The following is a 17,722-nucleotide window of genomic DNA, read 5'->3' on the forward strand; positions in this document are numbered from 1 at the left end:
CTGGCAGGGACGATGTCGGCTCTTGTGATTGCTGGGCAGGTGCGTTGGGTCCTGGAGCCTGGGCCTGACCTGCTGGGCCCTCTGTTCTGGCCAGGATGGGGAGGCATGCCCATTTCCCAGCGGTGCTCCTTGGCACTGGCTGCAGGGACCCAAATGTAGTGCATCCTTAGCTCGTCCAAGACAGACGAGCCTCATCAAAGCCAGCCCCACACTGCCCTTTGAAGCTCTCTGGACGGCATCTTGTTTATTTCATTTTCTCCCTTATTTTCTTCACCCCATCCTCCCCTTTCCCTGTTCCTCTTTTCAGACAAATAGTCTGTTTCAATACGTGTCGTTTAAAAAAAAATCTCAAAAAAATGCAGCACACACTATTAAAAAAGGAAAACTTAAAACCTTAACACTCTTGGGTTCACCTCTCATGTCATGATGACGATCATGACCATGGCGAGTTGGTTTCTTAGGCACCGTGTTGACTGTTCTACACGTGGCACCTCATTGAACCCGACCGTCCTCTGTAAATACAGTTATCCTCATTTTATACAGAAAACCCTGTGGTTTGGAGAGGCCACACCGTTCTCCCAGGGGTAGGGGCGGGGAGGCGGCTGGGCTGTGTTTCCAAGCCTACTCCCAATCCACTTGAACATCGGAGCGCAGAGCTTCATTCCTTTGAGACGTAGAGTCATCTGTCTGTCTGCTCAATCATCCCCCTTGAACTTGAGTTGTACTGCATTTGAAAGCTATTGGTTTAATGCCTGACTCATAATGAGGAAAGAGCCCTGGTAGCCTACTGGCTTGAGGGACCACTAACTGCAAGGCTGACAGTTCAAAACCACCAGCTCCCCCGAGGGAGGAAAATGAGGCCAGCAGCTCTCATAGAGAGGGTCAGCCTTAGAAATTCAAAGGGGGTGGTTCTACTCGGTCCTATAGGGTTGCTATGAGCTGAAACCACTCCATGACTCTGGAAGCATAGTGGGGACTCCAAGCCGGGGTCCCTCAAGTGTCCCCAGGGGAATGAAGAGCACAGGGTGGTAGATAATTGGGAGAAAGGCAGCATCATAGATCTTGAGGTGCAAAGTAGGCCCAGATGCCTAGAGTCCACCCCATGATGCGAGGCTCTGCTGAGGTTGCTGGAAGGCCTTCAATGGCAGGAGATGGGCCAGCTTCAATTTTTTAAATTAAATCATTTTATTGGGGCTCCTACAACTCTTATCACATTCCATCCATCCATCCATTGTGTCAAGCACATTTGTACATTTCTTGCCATCATCATTCTCAAAACATTTGATTTCTGCTTGAGCCCTTGGAATCAGCTCCTCATTTTTCCTGTCCCTCCCTGCTCCCCACTCCCTCATGAACCCTTGATAATTTATAAATTATTATTATTTTGTCATGTCTTACACTGTCCAGCGTCTCACAGTATACAGTGTAGACCAGTGTACATCCTCTGGTCTAGCCAGATTTGTAGGGTAGAATTGGGATCATGATAGTGGGGGGTGGGGTATGAGGAAGCATTTAGAAACTAGAGGAAAGTTGTATGTTTCATCATTGCTACACTGCACCCTGACTGGCTCATCTCCTCAATGAGGCCCTTTTGTTAGGGGATGTCCAGTTGCCTACAGATGGGTCTTGGGTCTCCAATCTGCACTCCCCCTCATTCACAATGATTTGATATTGTGTTCTTTGATGCCTAATAACTGATCCTTTTGGCACATCTTCCATGTGGGCTTTGTTGCTTCTGAGCTAGATGGCCACTTGTTTACCTTCAAGTCTTTAAGACCCTAGACACTGTATCTTTTGATAGCTGGGCTCCATCAGCTTTCTTCACCACATTTCCTTATGCACCCACTGTGTCCTCAGAGATCGTGTCAGGAAGGTGAGCATCATGGAATGCCAGTTTAATAGAACAAAGTATTCTTGCATTGAGGGAGTACTTGAGTGGAGGCCCAATGTCCATCTGCTACCTTAATACTAAACCTATAAATATATGCACAAAAATCTATTTCCCCATCCTCATATATAAATATATTTACATGTGTGCATGCCTGTATTTAGACCTCTATATATGCCCTTTGCTTCCTAGTTCTTTCCTCTTGTCTCACTATCATGCTCAGCCTTCATTTGGGTTTTAGTAAGTCCTCTCGGTTGCAGTCCCCTTGATCAAGCCCTACCAGGCCTCCTACACCCTCCTCACCATCGATTTGGATCACTTGTTCCCTTGTCACTGGATTTGTTAACACCACTTCCTTTTCCCATCCTCCCCCTCTTCCATGTCCCTCCAGAACCTTCAGTCCCATTGTTTTCTCCACCAGATTGTTCGTCCAGTCTATTTTATTTAGACAGACTTGTGAGATAATAACATTCACAAAATCAAGACAGAGCAAAACAAAGCAATAAAAGAAAACAAAACATCAACGACAAAAAAAGCCAATGACAAAATAAAAATCAACAACAACAAAAAAGAAAAGCTGTAGCTAGTTCAAGGACTGTTTGTTGGCCTATAGGAGTGATTTCTGGTCGAGTCTGATGGGGTGCCAAGTCCTGGCCCCAAAGACTATTTTTGGTATTCTCTGGGGACTTTGCTGCTCTGTTCCCCTTGCTGTTCTGTTGCACGCCCTTAATGTTTGGCTCGGTGTGGTGGGGTCAGATCAGGCGGAATTCCCACACTATGTCTCCCGTGTTGTCCCCTGGAACTAACCTCAATTTCATAGGCAGAGGTGATTCAGAGGAGGAGCAGGAATTCTACTGTTATTTATTTATTTACTTATTTACCTATTTATTCATTCATTCATTCACTCATTCAGTTAGGGCTCTCCTAATGGAACAACTGAGAGACAATTTCCTGGAAAAGAACATCATGCTTGGAAAAGTACAGGGACAGCCAAAATGAGGAAGACAGTGGGATGCATTGACACAATGGCTGATCAATGGGCTCAAACATAACAATCAAGAGACTGAGATCAGACTGGGCAGTGTTTTGTTCTCTTGTACATAGGGATACAGGGCATCGGACTGGGCAGTGTTTTGTTCTCTTGTACATAGGGATACAGGGTGGCAGGGTGGCCATGGTTTGGTACTAACTATGGGTTGATACCTAAAAACACCAATGGGACAACACTTCGTCCGATTAGACTTTTGGAATGAAAAACTTGTTTTTAATCAATAGGGTGCCTTCCCAACTCCTCACTTTGAAGATGGGGAGAAGGGATGACACTGGCTCAAGACCAGGACTTGAACCTGGGTTTCAGCCCAGCTCAATTTTGGTGTTCATCCCTCATACCACTTCCCTGTCTGCCCCGCTTATCTAAGTAAGCCTGGCTATCCTCAGCACCCTCGACCAGTCACTGGCCTTAGCCTTGAGAATGTGGGTCTGTCAGAATCTGTTGGTTGTGGACTTTGGAAACCGACTGTGGACAGCCTAGGCCACACGAGGGACTTCTTGAGGGAAGGATTTGAAGGACATGAAGCAGGTCCAGGGAGGGACAGATTGCTGGCACATTCATCCAGGTTCTGCGGAGGATCTGACCCTGCTTAAGGGAAGTCCAGAGGTCTTGCTCAGGACATAGCCCCTCTGGCCTGGGTGGACATCCTTGGGCTGTACACTGGGGGTGGGGTAGGGGCAGCGCCCTGAGACAGAGAGGGGCTGGATGGAGCGTGACAGAGAGCACCTCATCCAGGCTAGAGTGAAAATAATTCCAGGAATGGGACTCCTATCAGATGCCAGAATTTGGGGGGATTCTTATGGCAAGTATGTATGTGAAGGCATGTGCACATGTGTGCTTGTACATGCACATCCATGTGCATTGTTTGCATGCATGTGTGTGCATACATGTATGCATGTGCATGTTTTGTGGGTTTGTTGTGTATGTTAGTCCAGGTTGACTAGAAAAACAAATCCAGGGACACTCTTTTTTAAAAAAATCATTTAAGTAGGGGATCTTACAGCTCTTATCACAATCCATACATATATCCATTGTGTCAGGCACATTTGTACATATGTTGCCATCATCATTTTCAAAACATTTTCTTTCTACTTGAACCCTTGGTAACAGCTCATTTTATCCCCTGGCCTCCCCCCTCCCTCATGAACCCCTGATAATTTATAAATTATTATTTTTTTATTCATGTCTCACACTTACTCCTGTTTCCCTTCACCCACTTTTCTGTTTCCTGTCCCCCTGTGAGGGCGTTATATGTAGATCATTGTGATGGGTTCCCCTTTCTCCCTGCACCTTCGCCTTTCCCTCCTGGTATCAGTACTCTCATTATTGGTCCTGAGGGGTTTATCTGTCCTGGATTCCCTGTGTTTCCAGCTCTTAACTATATGAGTGTACATGCTCGGGTCTAGCCGGATTTGTAAGGTAGAATTGAGGTCATGATAGTGGGGGTGGGAGGAAGTATTAAAGAACTAGAGGAAAATTGTATGTTTCGTCAGTGCTATACTGCACCCTGACTGGCTAATCTTTTCCTTGTGACCCTTCTGTAAGAGGATATCCAGTTGATGACAGATGGACTTTGAGTCTCCACTCTGCCCTCCCCCTCATTTACATTATTAGGATCTTTAAATTTTGTTCTGTGTCTTTGATGCCTGATACTTGATCCTATCGACACTTTGTGATCACACAGACTGGTGTGCTTCTTCCATGTGGGCTTTGTTGCTTCTAAGCTAGATGGCCACTTGTTTATCTTCAGGCCTTTAAGACCCCAGACGCTATAACTTTTGATAGCCGGGCACCATCAGCTTTCTTCATCACATTTGCTTATGCACCCATTTTATTATCTTCTGCAATCGTGTCTGGAAGGTGAGCATCACAGAGTGCTGCGTTATTAGAACAACGTTTTCTTGCATTAAGAGAGGACTTGAGTAATAGGCCAATATCCGTCTGCTACCTTAATACTTAACATATAAATATATACATAGATCTATTTCAGGGACACTCTTATGTATGCATGAGAGAACTTTATATCAAGAAGTAATCGTGCCTCAATAAACATCCCAGCCCAGTCCAGATCAAGTCCATAAGTCCGATATTAGCCCATTTGTTCTATATCAGTCTATAAATTCCTCCTCTGACTCATGCCACACCTGTAATGATGCCAAATACAGGAAGATCACAGGCTGGTGGGTGGAAAATCTCGTGGATCCATTGGCAGTGGCAGCATCTCAGTGCTGTTGCAGGTCTCCAAGTGCCTCCTCCAGCTCCAGGGTTCTGGCTGCCATCAGCAAAGCTCCATGTGGCCTGTCGACAGGAATGTGAATCAGAGAGAGAGTGTGGTCCTCACCCCAGGAGAAAAAGAGGAAATTCCTAGAATCCTCCTAATGGGTGTTACCTTCTGACCCGATTGACAGGCTAGGCTTCACCCTACATTCTATTTATCAAGTTGACATGAAATTAGGTAACTACCACACTGTGGATATGTTCATTTGCGCATATGTTGTGCGTATGTGTGTTTGTGTGTGCTTTCATATGCCTCTGTGTGTGCGCACGCGTGTGTGTGTGTGTGTGTGTGTGTGTGTGTGTGTGAGTGTGAGAGAGAGAAAGAGAACAAGAGAAGAGTCTGGGGGCAATAGTGAGCTGGTACAGACATACCCATCCTGGCCTCTGTCACAGTCTGGATCCCTGTCTGTGGACCTGCTTCTCCTCACACCCCCGCCCTCCCTTTCTTTCTATTCCTGATTGTCACCACTCCCATCTTGTCAAACTCCTGACAGGCTGATGCCAGAGGTTGCAAGAATTGCAAAGCTGAGTGACAGACCTTGGTTCCAGTCATGCACATGACAGGAGCCGCCTGCGGAGGAGTAGCCTGTGGATTTTCCCAGCGGGGCCAGTTAGAAGGGGGAAACTGGGGCGCTGCACAGGAGGGGGATAGGGCCAAGACTTGACATTTCTCTGAAAGTTTAACTTTGCAGGTTACAGTGTTTTAAATACTTTAGAATTTAAAGTGACAGATGATCTATGCAAAGCCTTCTGGGGAGGGGCCCAGAGCTTACCGCTGGATAGACCTGGGGGTGGGAGATAAAGTTCCATCTGGTTTCTGGTTTAAGCAGGAGGTCATGCGTGGTGCATCTGTTAAACACTAGGTTACGAATCTGGCTGAAAGTTCACACCTACCTAGTGTTGCTGTAGAAGAAAGGCCTGGCATTTCACCTTGTTTAAACAGATTTGGATTTTTAAAACAGTTTTTAAAAGAAGTTCCCTTTCCTTTAGCAGCAAGTGGGTTAGTGATTGGCAACACAAGGCATTGTCTTAGGATTAGACTGGCTTACTGGATTCTTAAAGAACCCTTTTGGTGTAGTGGTTAAATGTTGGGCTGGTAACCTCAAGGTCAGCAGTTTGAAACCACCAGCTACACCATGGAGAAAGATGGGGCTTTCTACTCCCATAAAGAATTGCAGTCTTGGAAACCCACAGGGGCAGTTCTACCCTGTACTAGAGGGTCACTGTGAGTCAGAAGTGACTCGATGACAGTGAGTTTGGTTTGCTTTGCTTTCTTAAACTCTTAAAAAAAACTCATTTTATTCCCCATACAGCACTTAACACAATCCATGCATCCATCCATTGTGTCTGGCACAGGTGTAAATTTGCTTTATTGAACTCTTAAAGAGTCTCTTGGTGGTGCAAACAGTTAAGTGCCCAACTACTAACTTGAAGGTTGATCAAATCCCCTCAGAAGTGCCTCAGAAGAAAGGCCTGGTGATCTGATTCCTAAAGATCACACCCACTGAAGACCCATGCGGCACGGTTCTTCGCTGACACGCACAGGTTGCCAGGGGTTGGAGTTGGCTCGCTAGAAACAGGTTTGCTTTGGGGATTTGTTTTTATTGGATTCTTAGAGATTTTTGAACTTCTATTCCCATCTTGAGTGTCTAACTCAGGAGCCCTGGTGGCTTAGTGGTTACATGTTGGGCTGCTAACTGCAAGGTCCGCAGTTCAAAACCACCACCCGCTGTGAAAGAGAAAGACAGGCTTCTCTGTTCCTGTACAGAGTTACAGTCTCGGAAACCCACAAAGGAAGTTCTACTCTGTTTTTTAGGGTCACGAGGAGTTGGCGTTGACTCAAGGGCAGTGAGTTTGAGTGTCTGCTTCACCATATAGCACCCAGTGAAGGCACAGGACATGGAAAAAGGAAGATGCAAGGCAGGCATTTTCTAATTGACCGAGATCTGAGAGCCAGGCTGAGGACAGAGCTCTGGGTGTTTGCTGACAGGGGACGGACTTCACGAACAGAGGCTGAACTCCACGCCCTGTGCAGGGCACCAGGGTTGGTTGGGACAGAGCTCGTGGGGCTGGATAGAGCCCAAACTGGCTTCCAACTAACTGCCCCGGAGACCTATGTGCTTTCACGAGTTCCTCAATATTTATGTAGTGGGGAGAGGAAATGGATTTTATTAATAAAAACTACATGTAAAAACAGATACGCTTGCCACTGACAGCAGAAAAATCTAAGTCTTGGGGAAAACAATCAGCAAAGCAGACCTCACATTTGGTACCCCTTGTTCTCTTGTCAGTGGGTTTTTTTTTTTGGTTGCAATTTTTAAGACAAACTGTTCCTGGAAGTTTGACAACCATACAGTTAAACAAACTCTGCTTTCTGAGTGGAAAGACCTGCACCAAGTAGTACTCAGGTCCCAGGTGGTTAGCCTCTGCTCTGGGGTCATCCATGCTAGGCTAGGGGTCGTCTGCCTCTGGCCTAGAAGTGGTCAGTCTCTGGTCTCACATAATCCATTGCTGATCTTGCGTGGTCAGTCTCATCTCAGAATGGTCATTCACTGGCCGTGGTCAATTAGCAATTGGCCTCGGATGGTTGTCCATTGGTCTTGGGGGTGATTATCCCTGGTCTGGGGGTGACCCATGCTTATCAATGCAGCACATAGGTGTGTGGGCCCTGATACTTCATAGAGAGAGACTCTGGTTAGCGAGGCTACGTGAGGAGCGAGATCGAGAGACCATGTAAATGGATTCATGGAAGCCCCAGACATCCCCCATTATCTTTGGATTGTTCCAGTGGCTTTCCAGTAGGATGCTGGTGTGTCAACTCCAAACCCTGGTACCTAGGGAAGCCCCAGACTGGCCCTTTCTCTTTCAGTTCAGAGAGAGCTGCTCCTCATGAGGCCAAGGGCTCTCCTCTTTGTCACACTGGGCCCTTCCAGGATTTCCCCAAGATCTTGGCCCATGATATAGATGACTCTCATGTTCCAATATCCTGTCCAATAGGTCTAGGAAGGAGACACCTCATCCATAGACGCTTGGATCTGACTCCCAGATGCTGTGTGTCCCTGCCCTGGGCCTCAGTTTCCTCCTTGGAGGAACATGGACTAGGTATTCCTGGTTCTAATGTGTCCCAGGGTGCACATCCCCCACAGCCGCCAAGCCCAGGAAGCCACCTCTGACCCCATTTGACAGGCAACTAGGGGGCCCAGCAAGCTGTGGCCCCCTGGCCAGGTTGAGCCAACCATCCATCCAGCCAGCCAGAAATGATGCTAGGCTCCCAGAGCACTTGACTCCAGAACAGTAAATTCCCACACTACCTCGAAATGACTTCTATTAATAAGATGGGTTTGCCATACAACACTGCTACTCAGACCACAGCCATGTGGAATGTCCATGGCAGCCTTCTGGAAAGAATTCGGGCTGTTGTAAACATTCTCACCCATGTGCTGCTGGGAAGGGACAGCCTAGGGTCGCCATCCCGCCCCCTCCCCCCACGCACACACTCCCCTGCCTCTCCCAGAGGACACGTCCTGCTGTCACGGGGCGATTTGCTCACACAGAAAACATGTGCTGACTCCCCCTACAGGCCTGGCGAGGCCCCAGGACACAGGCATGAGTCACGAGTGTGGGGGCTTGCAGGCTCCCCCCCGCCTGGCCCTCTGTCCTCCTCTCCCCACCATGGCCCCGGGTGACCTGGTCCACACTGGCCTTGGCTCCCATCTCTCTGACTCCTGTCTGCTTCTCCTCAGTTCCTGGACTTCTCCCTCAGCAATCACAGACACTGCAAACCTCAAATGTTGTCGTGGTCTCCTGGTTCTTAGTCTCCTCCCTGCGCCTCGTAGAAACTGGCTCCCCAGCATCTGGCTGCCTACTGGACCCTACATCATCTTCCTGCGCTGCTGTAGCAAATCACCTCAACCTGGGTGGTTTAAGACAACACACGCTAGTTCTCTCGCAGTTCGGGAGGGGGGCTGGAAGTCCAGGATCATTATCACTGGGCTGAAGTCAAGGTGTTGACTGAAGTCGGGGTTGCTCTGAAGACACAAGAACCCTGGTGGCAGAGGGGGTCACTAACCACTAGGTCATCAGTTTGAAGTCAATAGCTGCTTCATGGGAGAAAGGTGAGGCTTTCTAGTCCCTTAAAGTTACAGGGTCAGAAACCTACAGAGGCAGTTCCACTCTGTCCCATAGGGACATCGAGTCAGAATCGACTCAATGACAATAAAGTGAGTGAATCCAGCAGAGGTCTTTCCTGGCCTCTCCAAGCTTCTAGAGGCTACCAGCATTCCTTGGCTTGTGGCCACAGCACTCTAGTCTACATGACTGGCATTTCAAATCTCTGCTCCGTCTCCACCTAGCCTGTGTGTCTGTTGAATCTCCCTCTGCCTGGTTGCATTTAGACTCCACTTGGAGAGTCCAGGATAATCTCTCCACTGAAGATCCTTAACGGAATCTGAAGTCTTTTATTTCCGTTTTGCCATAGAAGAAAATCCACAGGTACCAGGGATTTAAACTCAAACTCACTCTCATTGATTCAATTTCGACTCATAGCAATCCTAGAGGACAGGGTAGAACTCCCCCTTTGATTTTCTGAGACTGTAACGCTTTACAGGAGGAGGAAGCCCTGTCTTTCTCCCACAGAGCAGCTGCTCGTTTTGATCGGCTAACCTTACACTTAGCAGCCCAAGATGTAGCTACTACGCCACCAGGGCTCCTTAGGACCGGGATACTTTGTGTGTGTGTGTGTGTGTGTGTGTGTGTGTGTGTGTGTGTGTAACACTCCTTAATCCTGCTTCCTCTTCATACTTGAGGCAGATCCATTCTAAGCCATATGGATCCCACCTTCTCAACTCTCACAGTGATGGTTCACACCTCTCCAGCCTAGCTGTTTGCACGGGCCTGTGACTTTGGGCGTGGGGGAGGACAACACCCTCTCCCAACTTCCTGTGCTCATTTTGGGCCCTTGATCCAGTCCCTTTTCTGCAGCAGCCAGCATATCCCTGAACACAATTCAGAGCCAGAAGCCTTCGGGGCCGTCTTGCCTCCTCTGCTTCCATCCACCAAGCCGGATCAGCATTGTGAAGAGGTTGTGGCCTGCCTTTGGGCCTTTGTTGTGTGGTTCCACCAGAACACTGTCCGACTCCTTCACCTGGCCAATGCCTCATACCCTTCAGGGGTTGTGTGGGTTGGGGGTAGACTCCCCAACTGGACAACTCACTGGATCCCCAAATCTGGGTCAACTGCCCATGCTCTGTGTTCCCTGGGGTCTGCATGTGTCACCCCACCACCCCCGCCACTCATCTCTGGCACTGCCACTCTGAGTTGGGCAGTCTGTGGTACCACAGGAATATTAGCCCCATGAGGGTACACATGAGTGTGGATGCCTCTCTTGTGTCCACCCTGGATTGGACGCTAATGGAAGATGTCCCGTAAGCCCTGGGGGAGGGTGGAATGGCTCTCTAGCCTCAGAACTCCCAGCTGGCCGCGGGACAGGCCTGGCGCGTAGCTGCGGAAGAGGGCGGGCTGCTCTGTGGCTGCCTTGTCCACACAGGCAGGAGGCAAAGGCTCTCTGGTCCCACCGGAGGCCGTCAGATAGGACAGTCCCCGTCATCTGGCGGGTGGTGCCAGGTGCTGCAAGCTCAGGGGCCCAGGGGTTTGTCAGGCTGTGTCAGTGGGGGGCACACATACACTGTGTTCGCACCATCCCAACCCAACCGGGAGACCTCCCTAAGGCCGGTGATGCTAGAGTGTGTGCTGGGCAGACAGCGTTTCCAATTGTTCACAAAATTCTGCAAATCTGGTCATTTTGGAAGCTCTCTTGAGATTCTCCCGGGTGAGCTCTACTCCGTCAAGCATGTTAAAAGTTCTGGTTGGGGCGCCAAGGTGTGGCCCGCGGGAGCAGTACCTGCAGGGCGGCCACAGAGCTGGGAGTGTGTACCATGGGAGTGGCCACTCCTGCGGAGCTAGGAGTGTGTACCGTGGACGGGCCAGTGATAGCAGAGGGTTCCAGTGGCAGCCACATGCCCGCGGTCAGGGATGGGGGTTGGTGTGTGCTGGAGCCGAGGCAGGCGTTGATTGCAGAATAGGGATTCACCAGGAGGCGGTGTGCAGCAGAGAGCACGGGCATCTGCACTGAGGCTTGGTGGAGCCGGTTGTCCTAGTGAGTGGTGATGGTGTGTGTGCTGGGGGCAGGAAGGCAAGAGGGACCAGGAAGCCTCTAGTCGTTCCCTAGTGCGGTTTGGCCCAGACCCTGGGGACCTTCCGCGGGACTGCTTCACAAGGCTTCCCCGGGGCTCGTTCTGTCTTGGGAAGAGGCAGCCGGCCGCTCAGTTGTATACAGAGTCTAGGCGAGCGATCCACATGGATAAAAACACCTGGAATGTGGTCCAGTGCAGGGCGCATGCTTTGCCTGTGGCAGTCACTGCCCAGAGCCAGGTGCCTGGTGCCCAGTCCTGCTGCATAGTCCGAGCCTGGTGTTTTCCAAGGAGAGTTGGAGTCCAGTTATGAACATGAAATCTCATCATTTTAAGTGTTGGAAACAAATTCAGATTTGGAAAATCCTGTCTGGGCCCAACGGAGCACATCTGTGGCCGACTCAGTCCTGGGTGGACAGTCTGACCTCTCTCCTGGACGTTGGATCCCCGTGGGGAGGGAGGGAGGGTGGCACTGGGCCCGGGTGCGTCACTCTCCCAGGGCCGTGGATAGACCCTTCTGGGCACTTGAGCCCTCAGGCAGTGTTATGTGGGTTTGGCATTAAACCCATTGACTTCTTTGGAATGGGAGCAACTGGGGGGAGGGGGGAGGATGACCCAGTCAAGCCCCCTTCCATGGTGGGGCTCAGAGCAGGTGTATCCCCAGGAAGGGTCCCAGGTGCTTCCAACAGGACGTTTGCATGCTGCCTGGGAAAGGCCGTTCATGTTGCTGCTACTCTCCATGGACTGTACCCCACGGCTGCTGCTGCTCCCCCTGGGGGAATTCCTGGGTAACCTGTCGGGGTCCCTCCACGAAAAACCTTTCCCCTTCTTCCATGGAGCTCCAGTGGCTGAAATCTGGCTGAAGTCTTTCCCATGGACTACAGAGCCCGTGGGGGTGGACCTGGTGGCCCCCAATGCAGACAGTGCTAAAGCCACCGGACTGTCCCTGGACTTCTACAAGGATCCTGTGCAGAGCGCCGTCATGCTCTCTTCGGGATGAGGAAGGCCAGGCTCACCTCTGGGAGGTGTTCCTGCCTCAGTGGCCTGGCTTCAGGGCCTGGCAGGGGAGGCGCTAGGCAGATGGGAGCCCTCTGTGCTCTCTAGCTGGTCTGGGGTGCTGAGTAGAATCTGCTGGCTCCTGCCTCACCAGATGGGAGATTTGGGGGATGCTGCTCGGGGCTTCCGGCTCTAGGTGCCTACACAGCCAGCTGTGCACGGGGTCTGAATTTGTCTCCTCTCTGCCCTGACAGGCTGGCTTGATCCGGATGGAAGAGGAGGAGTTCTTCATTGAGCCCCTGGAGAAGGGGCAGGCGGCACAGGAGGGCGAGCAGGGCCGAGCGCACGTGCTGTATCGACGCCCCCCCACCCTGGAGTCCCCTCCTCTGGGGCCGCCTCAGGCCCTGGACACAGGTGAGGCTGCAGAAGGTGGGCAGCCCTGGGGTTCACCTGGCTGGAGGAATTCCTGATCCTCCTGGGGCATGTGGTGGCTGGCAGTGGCCTGGCACTTCAGGGCACGGAGTGGCAGCAGCACTGTGACAGAGTGATGTGTAAGGGCACGGCACACTTGGCAACAAGCATCTGGAACACAGGCCTCCTGGAGGTCAGGGCCTCTCTCACAGCTGCCCAAGAGCCTACCTGGGGTCTTGTGGCCAAGGTCAACCTCTAAAGAAGACCCCTCCCTACACCATCATCTCACCCCCCTCCCCATTCTTTCTCTCCAGGCCCCAGGTCCATGCAAACACACTGCCTCAGGGCTGCGCTCTCTCCCTCCTCTCCTTGGGGACAGCATGGAGAGGGGCGGGGAGGGTGCCACAGAGACCAGGGAGGTGCCAGCAACTTGCCCTTTCTCACAGACTCACAGGGGTTTCTCTTCTTCACCTTTGAGCAGAAGTGCATTCTGGGCCCGGAATGGCATCCGGGCAACTGCCCAAATGACCCAGCCATCTCTGCATCTCACTGAGGTCAGAACTCTGGTCTAACTGTGGTCCTCAATGGGCCCCAGAATGGGCAGGAGGCCTCCCAGCCTCGCCCATGCCTCCTAGGCTCCACAGCAGGACTTTCTGGCTGTGACCTGGAGGAGGGGTGGGGGCATGGGGGTGTGGCAGGATGGGACCCTGGCCTTGAAGTCTTGGGTTGCATGCATGTGTTCACTGTGAGTCCTCCAGGGACCCCAGGCTGGGGCCACGGCTCCGGCTCGTTGACTTATGGAGCAATTCCAATCACTCCACAGAAAGCCTTGATCATTTATTTTAGGGTCCTTGATTTCCCAGCTTGACAGATAAATTGGGTGCAGGCTGGCAGGGCACCATTCTAATTTCAAGAAATGGGGTCAGACACCTTTGCACAGGAATTGTTCCCTCAGAAGCCCAGTGCTCTCTGGAGCCAATCAATACGCTCCCGGCCCCTCCTCTCCTGTGATGCGTCGATATGGACCTGGCTTGCAGACAGTACCCAGCCCGCCCGCCCTCCGCTGCCACACACACTCGCACTCTTCCACTGAGGCACGGCCAGCCGTCCTGCCCTGGCCTTGCCCGGTTTCTGCCATTTCTGCCTGCTCCCTTACGTGAGTTTTGCTGCAGGGGGGAGCGTCCCCGGGTAGGGCGACAGTGACATGTTGGGCTGGGACAGTACCCCAGGCCTGGGTCTGAGTTAGCTGCCCAGGCAAGTCTGGGTCTCAGCCTAGTGGAGTAGAAAGACCTGTTTCTCTGAGAGCTTCACCCACCACAGCCCACTTCTTGCCCAGAAAAGGACCATTCGGTACTTTGTGTTGGTGTCTCTGGGCTGACCTCTCAGGAAGACGTGGGGTGGCCCTGCTGTCTGCGTTGGCTCCCACTGGGTGCGGTGCGGCTGCACGGTGGGCTGCCCAGTGCCCCTGGCCATGTCTCGAAGCCCAAATTCCACGTGGTGCTGGGCTTCCTGGACGTGGCCATCCTTCCCGCTGGTCTGCTGGCCCTGCCTCATGCTCTGGCTTCTGCTGGTGTTTTGGCAGTGTCTACTGGATGCTTCTTCCCACCTCCTGCCCTGTCTCCATCTGCCTATCTTTGCCGAGAGCCTGGAACACAGAGCACAGGAAAGAATTGTGCAACTCTTTGCACGCCCAGAATCCACTGGCCTTCGAAGGTGCTGGCCAGGGCCAGCTGAACAGGTCAGGCTGAGGCTGGACTGGAAGCGAGCTGGGTGGGAGTGGCTGTTGGGGTGTGGAGGAGGTGAACCTGTCCCAGTCTGAGCCCCAGCTGTGGGTCGCCGAGCTCCCAGGTTTGGGCCGTGGGCCTCAGCTGTCAGCCTAGGGTGTGGGGTCAAGTCTCCCTCTCTGAATTCCTGCCTAGTGTCAGCCTGACCCGGCCGAAGGGGAGCGTGGAGTGCGCGCCTTGTCTAATGTGCCTGCTGGGTCCCACCTCTCCTCGGGCCGAGGATGGCTCTGGCGGGAGGGGCAGGCACGTTTCTTGCCAGGGCTAGGCAGAAGGCCCAGTGCGACCTCAGACAGTCTGGCTTCCCATCAGGATCTTGTCAGGCCTGGAGTTGCAGCTAAGCTGTGGCCTGAGGTCGCACCCTCTCTCCTGAGGGACCCCAACTCTGGAAGAGGACTCAGGGATGACCCCATGCAGGGGCTCCGCAATTTGTGCGTGCGTGCTCGTGTGTATGCCTAGGGTCCCTTTCTTCGGGAGACTTTGGTGGGAACCCAGTGTGCCCCTGGCCAAAGCAGATAGGAGGTGCTTTCTGGAAAGAAACTTTCGGACGCAGGTTTGAAACATGCCGGTGAAGAGATGTGCTGTCCTCTAGGGGAGAAGAAGGCTCGTTCTGGGACTCACACTGGGGTTTATCTTGCTGGGTCCTTGGGGGGCTGTATGCGGGCCCCAGACTGCTCCTCAAGGCTGCTGAGACACTTCCCTGTTTCTCCTGAGAGGTCCCATAGCCTGCCTGGGGAGTCCTTGAGGCTCCCTGAGCCTCAGGGAATGGTTTTCCTGAACAGTCACCTTGGGTCAGTCCTGGCTCACCGATTGATTGGGGAAGGGGTGGAAGTAAAGGTTTGTCTTGCTTCTGCTTCTCTGGTTGGGGTTGGCGTGCGGTCTTTGGGAGTGCGGCACGCAGGCATGTGGACCTCGGGCCCTGGGGAGCTGAGGGCGAAGAGGCAGGCCCCTTTCTTTCCCCTGGCCACAGAGCTTGTTCTGCTGAACCCGGCAGGCCCTGGGAGCGTGATGGGCCTGGAGGCAGAGCCGAAGCATCAGGGAGCCATCTGGGGAAGAGACTCGTCTGCCCTCCTGTGCCCAGAGGCGGCATGCTGGGTGTGTGGTGTTTAGCCTTGCTGCTGTGCTGTGGGGGCAGAACAGGGCTCAACCCTGAACCTGTGACTCTTCCCGGTGCTCTTCTGCACTGCTGCGATGGAGGGAGCCGGGCTTGCAGCCCTGGGGTCTCGGGCACATCATTTCTCAGGGTGTCTGTCTCAGGCTGCCGGGACAGGCTCTCATAAATCTGATGGCTTTAAACACCAGCAGCGCGGTCTCTCTCAGTGCCATGGCTCCTCCTGGCTGCTGGCGACTCTGGCCTTCCTGGGCTGGTGGCCGCCTTCCTCCTGCCTAGGCAGACCTCCTCTTCTTGGTTCCCTCGGTGTCGCCCTCTGATGAGAAAGCCAGGATTGCATTTAGAGCCCACCTGGGTCAGCTAGCAGGCCGTCTGGGGAAGCACCACTGCCGCCATTTCTCACACCTGCTCTGGCTCAGTGCTCAGACCCCTGTCCTCTAGCTTCCACTGGACACTAGTCCAAGACACATTCCCCAGGACACCTGAGCTTGCTGCCAGCCAGGTGTGGGGCCGAGAGAGGCCATGCAGAGCCCCCAGCATGCTACACCAGGAGACCGGCCTTACTGTTGACACCAAGAGCATGGCTACCTTCAGGGGTGACTTTGGACTCCGGAGAAGACCTTCGGAAGTTGGGAAAAACCTTTAGGCCACACACTGGGAAGATTTCTGTCAGACACACAGCGAGATTGGCCATCCCAAGATGAAAGCAAACCAACAAAACATCCACTGCCATCAAGTCAATTCTGACTCACGATGAACTTATACAGGGCTTATGAGGCTGAACATCTTTACGAGAGCAATAACTCCCTCCTCCTGCAGAGCAGCTGGTAGATTTGAACTGCTGACCTTTCAGTTAACAATCCAATGCTAACGCAACAACACAGCCAGGGCCATCCCAAGCCTGCGACGGCAAACTCAGCTGCCCTCAGGGCCCAGGAAGGCAATTGCCAATGGGGATAGCGGACAGGGGGCAAGAATAATAATTCTACCCACCTAGTGGCCTGGATTTAAACTTCTACTTAAAAAAACAACCATTTTAGGGCCACCATTTGGGGCGGTCATGATAGCCAGCATGTTGAGCAACCATCATCTAGCTTTTCCAAATGTTTTACATCACCACAGTTGCGGTCCACCATCAGCTGTAGCTCCCACACTCCCCTCTCCCTGCCCCTGGTCAACATGAAGAGACGCGTCTCTCTGCCTTGGCCTATTCCAGTTATTGCCTACCAGTAGGGTTGTCCAATAAGTCTTTGCATGTCTCTGATGGCTTTCTCGCTAATAGTTTCAAGGTTCATCCATCTTGTAGCATAGACCAGGACTTCATTGCTTTATAAGACTGAATAAATTCCAAGGAACAACAAGTGATCCAAAATCGATGGTAAGGAGGGTGTGGGAGGCCCGGTAGGGCTTGATCAAGGACAATGTAACCGAGAGGAATTACTGAAACCCAAATGAAGGCTGAGCATGATCGTGGGATAAGAGGAAAGTAAAAGGAAATAGAGGAAAGAGCTAGGAGACAAAGGACATTTATAGAGGTCTAAATACAGGCATGCACACATGTAAATATATTTATATATGATGATGGGGAAATAGATCTTTGTGCATATATTTATAGGTTTAGTATTAAGGTAGCAGATGGACATTGGGCCTCTACTCAAGTACTCCCTTAATGCAAGAACACGTTGTTCTATTAAACTGGCATTCCATGATGCTCACCTTCCTGACACAATCGTTGAAGACAAAGCAGGTGCATAAGCAAATATGGTGAAGAAAGCTGATGGTGCCCGGCTATCAAAAGATATAGTCTGGGGTCTTGAAGGCTTGAAGATAAACAAGTGACCATCTAGCTCAAAAGCCACAAAGCCCACATGGAAGAAGCACACCGACCTGTGTGATCATGAGGCGTCGATAGGATGAGGTATCAGGAATCAAAAAACAACAAATCATATCATTGTGAATTAGGGGGAGTGCCAAGGAGGCCCAAAGCCCATCTGTAGGTAATTGGACATCCCCTTACAG

General features: G+C 51.8%; 1 protein-coding gene across 1 annotated transcript in view; it reads left to right on the plus strand.

Moving 5' to 3' along the window:
- Positions 1 to 17,722, plus strand: part of ADAMTS2 (ADAM metallopeptidase with thrombospondin type 1 motif 2) — a 335,165-nt gene that overhangs the window by 83,064 nt on the left and 234,379 nt on the right. Inside the window, exon 3 of the mRNA XM_075542120.1 lies at positions 12,655 to 12,814. Within this exon, the coding sequence (XP_075398235.1) occupies positions 12,655 to 12,814 (160 nt within the window). The remainder of the gene's footprint in view (positions 1 to 12,654; positions 12,815 to 17,722) is intronic.

The sequence above is a fragment of the Tenrec ecaudatus genome, chromosome 2, assembly GCF_050624435.1.
Source record: "Tenrec ecaudatus isolate mTenEca1 chromosome 2, mTenEca1.hap1, whole genome shotgun sequence".
NCBI lineage: Eukaryota > Metazoa > Chordata > Mammalia > Afrosoricida > Tenrecidae > Tenrec > Tenrec ecaudatus.